Source organism: Pristiophorus japonicus, chromosome 15 (assembly GCF_044704955.1).
Source record: "Pristiophorus japonicus isolate sPriJap1 chromosome 15, sPriJap1.hap1, whole genome shotgun sequence".
NCBI lineage: Eukaryota > Metazoa > Chordata > Chondrichthyes > Pristiophoridae > Pristiophorus > Pristiophorus japonicus.
Genome location: NC_091991.1, coordinates 141,780,976 through 141,795,349, shown reverse-complemented (window position 1 = coordinate 141,795,349; position 14,374 = coordinate 141,780,976). Strand labels below are relative to the sequence as shown.

General features: G+C 44.3%; 1 protein-coding gene across 1 annotated transcript in view; it reads right to left on the bottom strand.

Moving 5' to 3' along the window:
* Positions 1-5,793, bottom strand: part of LOC139281098 (Golgi apparatus membrane protein TVP23 homolog A-like) — a 68,589-nt gene extending 62,796 nt beyond the window's left edge. Inside the window, exons 1-2 of the mRNA XM_070901039.1 lie at positions 5,503-5,793; positions 5,252-5,334 (exon numbers count right to left, since the gene is read on the bottom strand). Coding sequence (XP_070757140.1) covers positions 5,252-5,334; positions 5,503-5,511 — 92 coding nt within the window. The 5' untranslated portion in view covers positions 5,512-5,793. The remainder of the gene's footprint in view (positions 1-5,251; positions 5,335-5,502) is intronic.
* Between the last annotated feature and the right edge of the window lie 8,581 nt (positions 5,794-14,374).

The following is a 14,374-nucleotide window of genomic DNA, read 5'->3' as shown; positions in this document are numbered from 1 at the left end:
AAAAAATATACTGAATCTAGTTACTCCTTGTACCACAAGCTGTGTGACATAGATTGTTTATGACTTCTTCTCTAAAACAGAGCATACTCTTCCAAAATAAAAACAGGAACTCCTGGAAATACACAGATCTGTCAGAATTTGGAGAGAGAAAATGACCATTCATTTGCTCCATATCCCTTGTTAAACTTACCTGAGAAAAACTTATTGAGCTCAGTCTTGAAAATTTCAACCCTTTAGGGAACAAGTTCTAGATTCCATTAATCTGTGTGTGGAAAAAGTGCTTCCTGATTTCACTCCTAAATAGCCTAGCTCAAATTTTAAGATTATGCCCCCTTGTTCTGGATTCCCCACCCGAGGACATCGTTTATCTGTATCCTATCTACCCTATCAAATCCATTAATCAATGTAAGCGATTAGATCACCCCCTCAATTCTTTAAACTGAAGGGAATACAAGCCAAATTTCTGCAACCGGTCCTCATAATTTAACCTTTTAAGCCCTGGTATCATTTTGGTGAATGGGCGCTATACCTCTTTCAAGGCCAATATATCTTTCCTGAAGTTCAGTGTCCAAAGCTGAATGCGGTACTCCAGACGAGGTCTGACCGAGGCTCTGTACAACTGAAGCTTCCTCACTTTGGAATTTCAATTATCTTGAGATAAATGCCAATATTCCATTAGCTTTATTGTCCTTTCAGCCAAGGACAGGACACAGAAGAGATTTATTGAGATGATAGCAGAGATGCGAGGCTTTAGTTACAAGACTAGAGAAACTGGTCCTCTTTTCACTAGAGAAGAGAAGGAAGGTTAAGAGAAGATCTGATACAGGCACTCAAATTTATAAGGGGTTTTGATAAGGTAAAGAGGGAAAACTTTTCCAGTGGTCAGTGATTCAGTAAGTAGAGTGCACCAATTTAAAATCATCATCAAAACAGAGGGAAAGATTAGAATCATAGAATGGTTACAGCACAGAAGGAAGCCATTTGGCCCATCAAGGACATGCCGGCTCTCTGCAAGAGCACTTCAGCTAGTCCCACTCCCGCACCCTTTCCCCGTAGCTCTGCAAATTATTTTCCTTCAGGTACTTATCCAATTCCTTTTTGAAAGCCACAATTGAGTCTGCCTCCACCAACCTTTCAGGCAGTGCATTCCAGATCCTAACCACTCGCTGCATAAAAAAGTTTTTCCTCATGTTGCCTTTGGTTCTTTTGCCAGGTCAGGTTAGGACAGGGTTTTTTGTTTTGCAGAGAGGGTTTTTAGAACCCGGAACACCTACCAGAATCAGTGGTGGAAGCAGAATTCATAATACTTTAAAAAGAGAAGTGAATAACCATGTGAACAAGAACGAACATTAAAGGCTATAGAGAATGCGCGGGGCAATGGGACGAAGTGGATAGCTTTATCAGAATTAGCACAGGCGCTGAAAGGCCTCTCTCCCTCTGCTGTTAAATTCTATGATTCTATGTTATCCCAAAAACAGTTCCTGTTGCTAAGGAAGGTCAATGGCTGTAATCTCAAGTGCCCAAGCTGCAGAGAGTTCTTCATGGCATTTTTAAAATATGGGAAGCAGGCACACAGTGCTTCCTCTATTGTTGCACTCTTACGTGTAAATGAAGCAAGATTTAAAGGCCCACATTTTGATGGATGCACAAATTTGTCATTGGGTTAAAGCCTACAGTTTCAGTAAAGTAAATGCACGGAGCTTGTCGGATTTTTTTGACTCTCGAGATACTTCTGCGTCAAATTCCAGCAACTCATTTTGGTAGAACAACCTCTGCGCCAATGTTCCCTCTCAGCTGCACATGTGCACTGCCGCGCAGAAAGCTGCAAGGTACCGCGCAGGCTGCTCACAAGCTTTTCCATTTGAAATACTGTAAATTTAAAGGGACCACGCAATGAAATAAAAGGTCGCACACAACAAAGACAATTTAGAAGGAACATAGCTCTGCGTGCCTCACTCCTGATTCTATACTGTGTGCCAAGAGCTCATCTCAGCAGGCTCAATGAGTCCTATTGTGGAATACTGAAGCCTCGAGAATGCAAACATCTGAACTGCCTCCCCATATTCACTTCACTGAAACCAGCAGCCTATTCAAAGCTCCAAATTTCCATAGGTCTGTGGAACACCCAGATGCTCCTTGACCCTCATGTTGTTTTCCAATAGGAATGAGAAAAGGGAGGAAGAAATTCCTGTCTACCTGCAGCTTACTCCTATAGTGTAAAAGTGCCCTGTGTCTCCACTTTACATAATAGAAACTGGCTCTAGACAGGCAATGTAAAAGCTAAACAGTGCACCTATTGAGAGATTGCTGTACCAAAACAAGAGTCTAGAACTTGATTTTTGAAATGCAACAGTAAAGTGTATACAGTCTCTATGTGGAAATTTGGATAAATATTTGAGACAGGGTTACGGGGAGAGCATAGGTAGTGGAATTAGTTTTGGATTGCTTCAGCAAAGAGGAGACACAGTGAACATGGGTCAGTGGCCTTCCCCTCTGTTGTAAGCTTCTATGGTTCTGTGAAGCCTTCTATATCAGTCTGAGAACTTGAATATCAGCAGGAACCTTTTTTAAATAGCAGCTGCTAGAGGAACAATGATGTCCAGAAAACTAACCAGTATCCATTATTTGTTTTAGATCAAGAATAACTCAGCTCCCTTTCTGAAGCTGATGCCATTCTTGTGCATCTGCCAACCAACAAATAGTGTGACTGTCAAGTTGTCAGAGGGAGTCTGTCAGCCGTGGCTCAGTGGGTAGCACCCTCGCCTCTGAGTCAGAAGGTTGTGAGTTCAAGTCCTACTCCAGATCACAAAAATCTGGGCTGACACTCCAGTGCAGTACTGAGGCAGCTGCACGGTCCGAGGTGCCGCCTTTCGGATGAGATGTTAAACCGAGGCCCTGTCGGCTCTCTCAAGTGGACGTAAAAGATCCCATGGCACTATTTTGAAGAAATGCAGGGAAATTATCCCTGGTGTCCTCAATAAATATAACAAAAACAGATTATTTGGTCATTATCATGTTGCTGTTTGTGGGAGCGTGCTGTATGCAAACTAGCTGCCGCGTTTCGCGCATTATAACACTGACTACACTTCAAAAGTACTTCCATGGCTGTAAACCGCTTTGAGACGTCCGGTGGTCCGCTATATAAATGTAAGTCTTTTTTTCTTTAATTAACAGTTGGTGCTACAGGACTGCCAACACAAAACAGTATGCATCAAAGATAGTGCCTACCATTAGCCAGCCACAATGTACAATATTGCATTGCCAGGATAAGCAAATAAACAAGCTAGAAACAAGCTCTTGCAAAAGCAAGCTGATTAAGTACCAAATGTAAATTTTATGTTTAGAACAATTTTATTTTAAATCCAAAAGTAGCAACCTATGGCTAAAGTCACTACACTAGGGGGCCCAAAGCTGAAAACATAAACTGATGGAAGTAGGACAATGTGATGGAAAAAATATGTTTCTGAACAAGACAAAGGTAATCATTTTGGTTTAAAAATGGAACTGATTTTTATAAAGTATGTAACACAATATAAATCAAATTAAATGCAGTTCCATGGTTATATGGGTTTACCGTTGAACTTACTCTTGCTGATCATAGATTTTACCCCTCACATTTTCCCAATGTTTAGTGCTCAGTTCACACTAGGATATGACTTCACAGATAGAGAAAACATTCAACTCAAAACAAGAGCTGTCAAATTGGGTAAACACATCAAAATATACCACATTTTAATATTAAAATAAGTCGTACTTCACAGATCTTGAGAGTGGGACAAGTGATAATGACCAATTGGGAGGGAACAATAGGAGTTAGAAAAGGACACAGAATCCTAACGTCGGCATTAGGGAAATGTGAGCAGTAACAGTTACCAACACCATTGATAACACAGACTACAAACCTACAAAACAAAAAGCAGCCATGTTTATTCTTTAGACTGAGCTATATGAAAATGGATTGGGCTTTAAGCTAATTGGGAGAGTGTGACAATGAGTTTTGAGTGTGACAATTCTGAGTTTTAGTGGGTCTGGACAGTCAGCTGTGCTTGCCCACTTTTTTAAAAAAGTGATCACAGGATGGCACCAGCAAGAGTGCCTTTATTACAGACCTCTCTTGCTACTCGAACAACTGAATGGCATGCTAAGCCACCTCAGAGGACATTAAGAGTAAACCATATAGTGTGGAACTAGTGTTACATATAGGCTAAACTAAGTAAGAGTGGCAGATTCCCTTCCCTGAAGTACATTAGTAAACCAATTGGGTTTTTACAATAATCTGGCAAACTGACATGGTCATTTATTCTGGTGCCAGCCTACAATTTGCCAGAAATATTCAATTCAATTCACAACTGGCCATGATAGGATTAGAACTCACAACCACTGTAACATCCCAACCCACTGAACCAACTATCGCTTTTCTCAAAATTCTGCTTGTTAAGTCTCACACATTTGGGTGCTCTTTTTTTAAAAAAAGCAATCTACATTTATACAGGTCATTCTTAAAAGTAAATATCTTCACAAGTCTAAAAAGGATTTGTAATCATTTGTACTCTTTTCAAATCATTTAAACCTCACTCCCTGATTTTGACACAGATGCAAAATTATGAATGTTAGATGAAAATATATATGGAAACTGAATGAGAGGAATTGAACTGAAGCTTCCCCTTTTCCGAGCTGTCCCCGGTACAGAGGACAGTATTTTCACGGCCACACCTGGCTGGTATTTTCCCAGCCACACCTGGCTCAGGTGGTGGGAATTTTCCCGCCCACTCCTGGCTCAGGTGGGTGGTGTTTTCCCGCCCACTCCTGGCTCAGGTGGGTGGTGTTTTCCCGGCCACATCTGGCTCAGGTGGGTAGTGTTTTCCCGGCCACATCTGGCTCAGGTGGGTAGTGTTTTCCCGGCCACATCTGGCTCAGGTGGGTGGTGTTTTCCCGGCCACCTCTGGCTCAGGTGGGTAGTGTTTTCCCGGCCACATCTGGCTCAGGTGGGTGGTGTTTTCCTGGCCACATCTGGCTCAGGTGGGTGGTGTTTTCCCGGCCACATCTGGCTCAGGTGGGTGGTGTTTTCCTGGCCACATCTGGCTCAGGTGGGTGGTGTTTTCCCGGCCACATCTGGCTCAGGTGGGTAGTGTTTTCCCGGCCACATCTGGCTCAGATGGGCGGTGTTTTCCTGGCCACCCCTGGCTCAGATGGGCGGTGTTTTCCTGGCGACATCTGGCTCAGGTGGCCGGGGCCCCTGGGCGCCATTTACCTGATCCTGTTTTTCCTCAGGGCCAGCTCCTCCTCCTCGGTGCCGAAGTCCAGGGACACGTCCTCAGTGTCGTCGACCAGCGCCTGCAGACGATGAAGAACTCGGTTTAAGAAATAAATAAAAAACAAGGAACGCCCCCAATCGGCCTTTGCAAAGGGGAAAGGCGAGGCCTCGGCCAGCGGCAGCAAGATCACTGCAAACGGGTTTTGCCAGCGAAGGGGAGCCGCCAGCCCGACATGGTCCTTCCTCACCTGCCTCATGATTCCTCCTGTCGCTGCCGGTACTTGCTCAGGGCGGCTGCTGTCTCCTGTCAGGCCGCGGCTCTGTTGTCAAGGGCTGGTGCCACCACCAAATGCATCCGGGGCGAGCACAGCGCCAGAGCCCAGGGAGCAGGATTCACTGCAACTCTGGGAAAGGCGTCTAACCATGTACATACCCCCACCCAGCTCTCCAACTGCAAACTGACACATACTCCCGTCTGATGCCCGTTAAAGGCACAGTTTCAATTGAATTATAAGATCATAGAACCTTGCAGCACAGAAGGAGACCATTTGGCCCATCTCGCCTGTGCCTGGAAGAGCTGTTCCATTAGTCACCCCGCCCCCCTCCTCTTTCCCCATAGCCCTGCAAGTTTTCTCCTTCAAGTATTTATCCAATTCCCTTTTGAAAGTTATTATTGAATCTGCTTCCACTGCCCTTCCACGCAGTGCTTTCCAGATCATAACAACTCACCATGTAATTTATCTTCCTCATTTTGCCTCTGGTTCTTTTTGCCAGTTACCTTAAATTGGATGTTAATATATTTTCAGTTGGTAAAAAAAATTAAAGACTGTTTCTAAACGATAAGGAAGAAGATAATTCTAATGAGGTTTGCTGATAATACTAAGCTATGTGCTGGGATGACGAATACAAAAGAGGTTGATGGCCTTCAACGATGTCTGGAGTAAATAGGCTCCTAAGGATTGGTAGATGGGCCTTAATGTGGATAAACGTAAGGACTTCTCTTCTTAGGCAGTACACTAAAATGACTTCTAAGATGATCTAAGGATCAATGCGAGCCAGGTCCCGAACTTCATTTTAAAGGGTGGAAGATGCCTGTGCATGAATTCTTTTAACATGAGGTGACCTTTGCACACCAGCTACCACATGGACATGACAGAGCAAGGTCTTGCTCCAATGGCAAGGGGATCCAAGACGATTGGAGCCCAGGCTCTTCTGCCTGGGACGAGCACACACACACACACACACACATATTCCTACTGACCCCCTCCCTCAGGTCCTCTCTCCCCAGTTTTCAGAGATCGCAATTAATAACCTTGTAGTAAAGGGGCTCTTGGGGAAGAGTGACCATAATATGATAGAAGCAAGAGAGAAAGAGGTGGAGGGGTTTAGTGAGGGAATTCCAAGAACTTAGGCCCTAGATGGCTGATGGCACTGCCACCAATGGTGGGGTGATGGATGAGGGGAATGCACAGGAAGCCAAAGTTGGAGGAATGCAGAGTTGTCGGAGGGTTGTAAGGCTGGAGGAGGTTACAGAGCTAGGGAGGAGTGAGCCCACAGAGTGATTTGAACACGAGAATGAGAGATTTAAAATCTATGACATAAGCTACTCAATTCTGCTTTGAATATTGGCAGTCAACATCATTAATCTTAGGTTTATCTTCCAGCAACATTGCTATTTTGAAGATGCCAATTGGTGATCAGGAAAATGACATAGAAATAATGGGTTTCAGGAATTCCTTCTTGAATTCATCTTTGTGGCACAAATTCCTGAATGAACATGAAACCTGTAAAAATAGATGCAGAGGGAGCACCCCTCTTTGTTATTTTGTTATACCCTTGAAGAACACTTCAGTCATTCTTCAATGTAGAAGGCGCTGGTCTACGAAAAGATTTAGTAAAACTGTCCAACCTCCTCCTCCCACATTCATTTGTCTGCACCTTTCAAGCATGTGATTGTGTTTGGTTCCTCCAATTTAACTGCCAGGATGACAATTTAACCATGCCCATAAGAGCAAGCCTTTGTTCTGAAGAAAAGAGCAAATTCAACTTTACTGGTTATACTTTGTTTTTATTTTGTTTGCAGACTCATCTTTCTCGAAAAAGAGAGACTTGCATTTATATAGCACCTTTCATGACCTCAGGGCATCCCATTTACAGCCAATGAAGTACTTTTGAAGTGTATTACAACAGTGACTACACTCCAAAAGTACTTCATTTGCTGTAAAGCGCTTTGAGACATCCGGTGTTCATGAAAGGTGGTATATAAATGCAAGTCATTCTTTCTTTCTTTTATAGTTACTGTTGTAATGTAGGAAAGGTGAAAGCCAAGCAAGGTCCCACAAACTGCAATGTAATAATGACCAGATAATCTGTTTTAGTGATGTTGATTGAGGGATAGATATTGGTCAAGACACCGGGCATGGCGTACTGCTCTTCTTCAAAATAGTGCCATAGGGCTTTTTATGTCTACTTGAGAGAGCAGACAGGGCCTCGGTTTAACGTCTCATCCAAAAGACGTAGCTAATTTCTAATGTTTTCACTTCCTTTTCTAATTGTTCTATGAACATTTTGGGCTAGATTTCCTGCAGATTCACAATCATTGGGCAGAAAGTCTAGTTTATTTCTTCTCTCTAGGGGAACATTAATTTTCTTCTGAAAAAGGCCTCAAATAACTGCCATTCTATATCAGGTAATTTACTGATTTTTCATTCAACCTAAAACACTTTAAGGACAGCGTGTGGTGTAGCACATTGCAGCCAAAGTACATTGTACTATGAATGGGTTCATAGCTACAGTTTTCCACATGTTGAGTTTACTATCTGATGTTTGCCACTATGAAAAGTTGTAAGTAAAATTTCTGAGTGAAAGCAAAGCATCTTCCCACAATAAAAGAACAGTAATTAAAGGCTCAATAAGCTTAAATAACCATTGTGCATGTCCTAAAGTTCACTAAGAATGAGCTTGCAAGTGTGAACAGATCTTCAGTTTCTCCTCTTGACTAAGAAAGCTGTTGACATGGGAACCTTTTTGAGGAAAAACAGGGATAACATAAAAAGACAAAACATTTTATATAAGTAAATAATCTATGCTTTTATTTGTATCTAACAAGTGGGAATCTCCAATAATTTTTTTAAAAATCATCTAACCTCTTTAGTTCCAGGTCTTGATTTAGTATCTTGATCACAAACAAAAATGTCGACATTTTTATTATATAATTCTAGATATTTTTTTATTCCACACTCCCATCCCTCCCTGATCATTAAATAGAGGCAATGCTATTAAAGGTTATGGAATATCAATCTTGGGTCAACCATTTTCTTTGTTTTTCTATCACACATACCTTCCTGTTTTAACATTTTAAAGCTTCCATTAATATATGTTGCATTGATACTAAAGGAAGCTCTTCAATGATGAAACAATATTGACTGCTAAGCCTTGATGACATTTCAGCATGTCTACCAATTATACCTTCAGAGCACAGTATTAGAAACATGGAAACCATGTTTGAAACATGGGGACATTAAAAGCGCTATATAAATACAAGTTGTTGTTGTATATAAGAAGGGAATCACACAATTTTCCATCAATTAGGGAGGAGAAAGATTAATTATTTTGCTGCTCACTTGTTAAATGCTGTTAACTATATAAAACTACAATCAAATGTATGTCAGGCTGCTTATTCATCTCAGAGTATCACATTTAGCTTTCTTGGCCATCTGGATTATAATCCATTAAAGCAGTTATATGCCTAAGTTCTAGCATTTTACCACCAATAAACTGCAATCAACCATCAATCAAATATAAAAATATTAACTGTCATTTTCAAAAGAAATGAAGACATTTCCTATTGCTCCACCAGCGCTACAATTTTAGGATACCTGTCACTTCAATTAATCTGGTGTCAAAATTAAGGGAGGTAGGATGAGGGAAGCAGTTTTCTAATTGAAAAACAAGCTCACCCAAAGGCTCCACAAGTTTATCCAATGTGCAATTAAGCCATATAAAGACAAGGAAGGTGCCAGGACTGTCCTTGCTGAGTTAGCCGATTTCAGCCAAGTTGGCAGTATCAGTGTTACATTAGCACTCTGAGCTAGGGAGGGAGAAATCAGCCTGGATTCCTGGATCTGATTGCCTGATGTTTATGTGTATGGAAGTCTGCCCAGAACAGAGCCAGGTTTAGCAGTGATGCCCCCTGCAGCTGAACAGTGTAGCAACACAAACAGTCACGGGTCACACGTGAATAATGGCCACTTTGATGACGGCCTGATTCTGTGCTGTTCTATGATTCTATGATACTTAATTTACTAAAACCATGCCTGCATTGGATGCCACATTTCTTTTTGTGCATTGCCAATTTTCTTCACTTGCCCTATTTTGTGCAGGCCACAGCTGAGGTCGTGGTCAAGGCCCTTACTTCCAGAGTCCGCCAGTGCCACTTTGCAACGGTACCAGAACGTGAGCAAGAGCAGCCTCTCTGATGACCACAAACCTGTCGTTCTGTGGAAGTGAGTGCTGCAATGTCAAAACAATGTACATATCAACATCCATTGGAGCCAGCATGCACACCCTGTTGTTAGGCTGAGTAATTCCTCAGGTCGATACAGTGTTCCAGTAGGTAGGTGTAATGGCCCAGATTTTGCCGGAGCGGTGCGGTCACATTAATTAAGCTTTTTCCCCATCCTTCAGCTCGAAAAATATATTGCCCTGCAAGTTGCTGGAAGTACGAACTGACGACGGGGCAACTAGGACCTTGGTGAATGATGGGACCAATAGTAAATTTCCTTAACCAAGGAAAGAGGAAGAACTGAGAAGGCAATAGGATGAATTATAGTCAACCCAGGTACAGAAAGAGAAATAAAGAGAGGAAAAGAAAGACTTGGTTGAGAGAGAAAAAAAGGAAACAGAAAGGAATAGTTAGATTATTTTAAATCTCTAAGAACAATTTAATACCTGCAGGATTGACTTGTCACAATTTTAATTGTTCCCTTTTTGGGCCGAGAAGTTGAGTGGCATTGCAGGAACATATATCTCCTCATTAAAAAGGTATTTACGCTATTAAGTTTCAGCCCTGATTTTCGTGACGATTTTAATTGTTAATAAATGCTCAAATGTAGCAATTTCATGAAACTCACGGGGAGGTTGACGGCGAGTTGCCTTGTTCGCAAAGCTAACGGTGGAGTGGCCCAAATCGGCAAGCAATTTGTGGCGATTCACAACTCACCGGATATATCTTTCTGGCAAGATTTTGGACCATTTACAAATTAATAACGCTGTATGCATTAAATTTGCGTTGTATTGGCATCAAATTCTGGGCCACGCTGTGTCCTGCTGGGAAATTCAGAACGCATGCACAAACACATTGAAAGAAAGACTTGCATTTATATAGCACCTTTCACGACCGCCGGTTGTCCCAAAGCGCTTTACACCAAATGAAGAAATTTTTTGAAGTGTAGTCACTGTTGTAACGTTGCAATGACAGTTAGATACAATGGGCCCAAGTTTCCACACGCGCCTAGAACGGCGCAGTCCCGACCTGGACGCCCGTTTTTTGCGCCACAAAGTGCGCCTAAAAAAATCCTCCGTATTCTCCACCTACCTGCAGGTCCTCTGGCCCTCGGCGCAGCGCAGCACGAACTGTGGGGGGGCGGATCCAGGTCCCTGCGCTGAAAACAGTGCCGGGACCTCTGCACATGCACTACAGTGGGCACGCAAGTACAGTAGCTCCAGGCGCCCGAAGCACGCAGCCCCTAGCCCTGGCCGAATGGCCTCACTGGGGCTGCGTGAATAAGGCTCCTCCCACGGCCAGCTCCTGCTTCCCCCCCCCCGCCCCCGACCAGACCCGACACCCGCTACCCATCCCCCCCCTGCCTCCGGACCGGACCCAACATCCGCTCCCCCCCCCCCGACTGGAGCCGACCCGAGCTCCTGCTCCCGCTCCCCCGCCCCCCCGACTGGACCCGACATGACCCGCGCTCCTGCTCCCACTCCGCCCCCCCAACTGAACCCGACCCGACCCGCGCTCCTGCTCCCGCTCCGCCCCCCCCGACTGGACCCGACCCGACCCGCGCTCCTGCTCCCGCTCCGCCCCCCCCCTCGACTGGACCCGACCCGACCCGCGCTCCCGCCCCACTGGACCCGACCCGACCTGACCCCTGCTCCCGTTCCCGCTCCGCTCCCCCCCCCCGACTGGATCTGACCCGCGCTCCTGCTCCCGCTCCCCCCACCCTCGACTGGACCCGACCCGACCCACGCTCCCACCCCACTGGACCCGACCCAACCCGACCCCCGCTCCCACTCCGCCACCCCCCCCCCGACTGGACCCGACCCGCGCTCCTGCTCCCGCTCCCCCCCACCACCCCCCAGACTGGACCCGACCCAACCCGACCCCCGCTCCCCCCCCCCCGACTGGACCCGACCCAACCCGACCCCCGCTCCCCGCCCCCGCCCCCAGACTGGATCCGACCTGACCTCCCCCTCCCCGACCTGACCTCCCTCCCCGACCTGACCGCCCCCTCCCCGACCTGACCTCCCCCTCCCCAGCCTCACCTACCCCTCCCCAACCTGACCTCTCCCTCCCTCTCTCTCCCTCCCCCTCCCTCTCTCCCTCCCTCCCCCTCTCTCTCTCCCTCCCCCCTCTCTCTCTCTCCCCCCCTCCCCCCCCTCCTTCCCCCCGAACCTCCCCGACCCGACCCGACCCAACGCCACCTACCTGTAAATCTGGTGCTGGGGACGGGCCCTGCCCGAAGTCTCGGGCCGGCCCGTTCAGCCCTCGGTCCCGAAAGGCCTGCCTGAAGCACTTTCACACAGGTAGGAAGATGGTTTATTGAATCTTTTCTTTGCTTATAAATGTTTATTCAGGTTGGATTTATTTGTATAATATTTGTATAAGTATAAATAAGGAATTATTATAGAATTATTATAGAATTTAATGACTTCCCTCCCCCCCCCCTCCTCCCTGGACACCTAATTTGTAGCCTGCGCCTGATTTTTTAATGTGTAGAACAGGTTTTTTCAGTTCTAAAAAAATCTTCACTTGCTGCATTCTAAGTTAGTTTGGAGTACGTTTTCACTGTGGAAACCTTGAAATCAGGCGTCAGTGGCCGGACACGTCCCCTTTTGAAGAAAAAATTCTGTTCCAAAGTGGAACTGTTCTACCTGACTAGAACTGCAGAAAAAAAAATGTGGAGAATTGCGATTTCTAAGATAGTCCGTTCTCCATCAGTTGCTCCTAACAATCAGGCCCAAATCATGTGGAAACTTGGGCCCAAGATAATTAAAGCATTAACATCATTCTCTATTAAATCCACCAGAGTCCATTGCTACCATTGATAAATTCACAGTTGCCTAAATATTTGATAATGGTTATCAAAACGTTCTCGCAATGTCACTAAAGAGTTGACATGACTGATTTTCGCACATGTGGGCAATACAATGTTATTTTACTGATGTGAGATATGTGTGGGAAACTAAATATAACATGTCTATTGTATAAAACCCCATCGAACACCTTTCCTGAACTGGCAAGCAACTCGGGCAATTTGGGGATTTCCTTCAACGGCTCTGGGAGGTCTGTGTCGGAAGTAGGGGAATTATTTTCGAACAAAGGCGACAGTATTTCTGGTCCAATAAAAATAGAACAATATTTGAGGAGGCGTGATTTAAGGAAAGTTAGCGAGTGCCTGAATCACCTAACCGATTGCCTAAGGACACATACAGCCAACACAACACGGAGCATGCACCCTGGGCACTAAGGCAGCGAAGCCCAGCCGTTGGCAGACGAAGGAGTAAGTTTGTATTTTTGGAATGACTGTATGTAATTGTGTTTTAAAATGGGTCGTTATTTCACTTGAGACCATTTAAAAATCCGATTCCAGTGTAGAAATAAGATGGCTCATTATACGTGCTTGCTACTTACTCTGAAAAGTGCCTTTTTGACTTAAAGTTTTGAAATGTATAAAATAGGCATTTAACAGCGACAGCAGGGGAAAGCGGAGGGGCCCCCGGATGCTTTCTAAGGAGACGCTTCCAGAACAGATGAGTTTTACCGAGGTGAAGGAGATGGCGAGGGAAAGGATCCAGTTTATTCGGTGAAAGATTGAGATTAATTAAACTGTTTCCGAATGTGTCCGAGTTATAGACACCGGTGCACGAACCGATGTGTAATGGTGTTGGGGATATAATAGACATGGAGATAAAGATCGCCCCCACTGCCCAAGTTACTTGCCCTGTGAGGCTTGTCCTTTCTGCCCTGCTCCAGTATCTTTGAAGGTTTTAACACTCCTGTAATCCGCACACCTTGAAGACTACCGAAAGTGAAAATAATTTATTTCTGTCGGCTATTCCAGAAAATGTTATTCGACTTCAGCCGACACCAGAAACATGCTGTTGTATTGTTCCCGATGCACTCCAACTTTAAATTATTTCAAATGTCGCATTGTTTCCTTATGTGTAGGACACTTTAAAACTTAATTGTTAACTTTTACCACCTTTAAAAATGTCACCTAATATTTAAGGGATCTACATTTTGCAACCGAAAAGCTGAAAGTTCTTTATCAGATTACATAAAGTGGGTTTCCGCAAATCTTTTACCACTGGTGTGTGCAGTTTAGATCATTTAATTCTATTGATTTATCGCGGTAGATTCAGAAACCAAAGTAGGAATGCGATTATTGATATTCCCTGTGCAGTTATACACTGGTACAGATTGTATACGATTGTAGGGGTTTGTTTATTCATAAGATCTCGGCACTCGTTTGTTGATTCTTGCCCAAAATTGATGGCATGTCGCAAGCCATAAATGTTTGAAGAGATGTAACCAAATCGGTTCGATTTCACTTAGTGAGTGTGAGCAAACCATGCACGGCTGTGCACAATGATTAGGCACGCTTAACGTATTCAATATTTGTTAAAAAATACAAAGTAAAGCGATTTACTGAACAACTTACTTGTTACATAATGAACAAAGATCATAAGCCATCGTAAACCTCTTAAAATCCAAATAAACCCATCATAAATCTCTTTTAAACATAAACCCATCATAAATCTCTTTAAACATAAGCCCATCAAAAAGTACCTGAAGCCATTTTTGAATCAAATGTAAACCTTTTAAACCCATTAAAA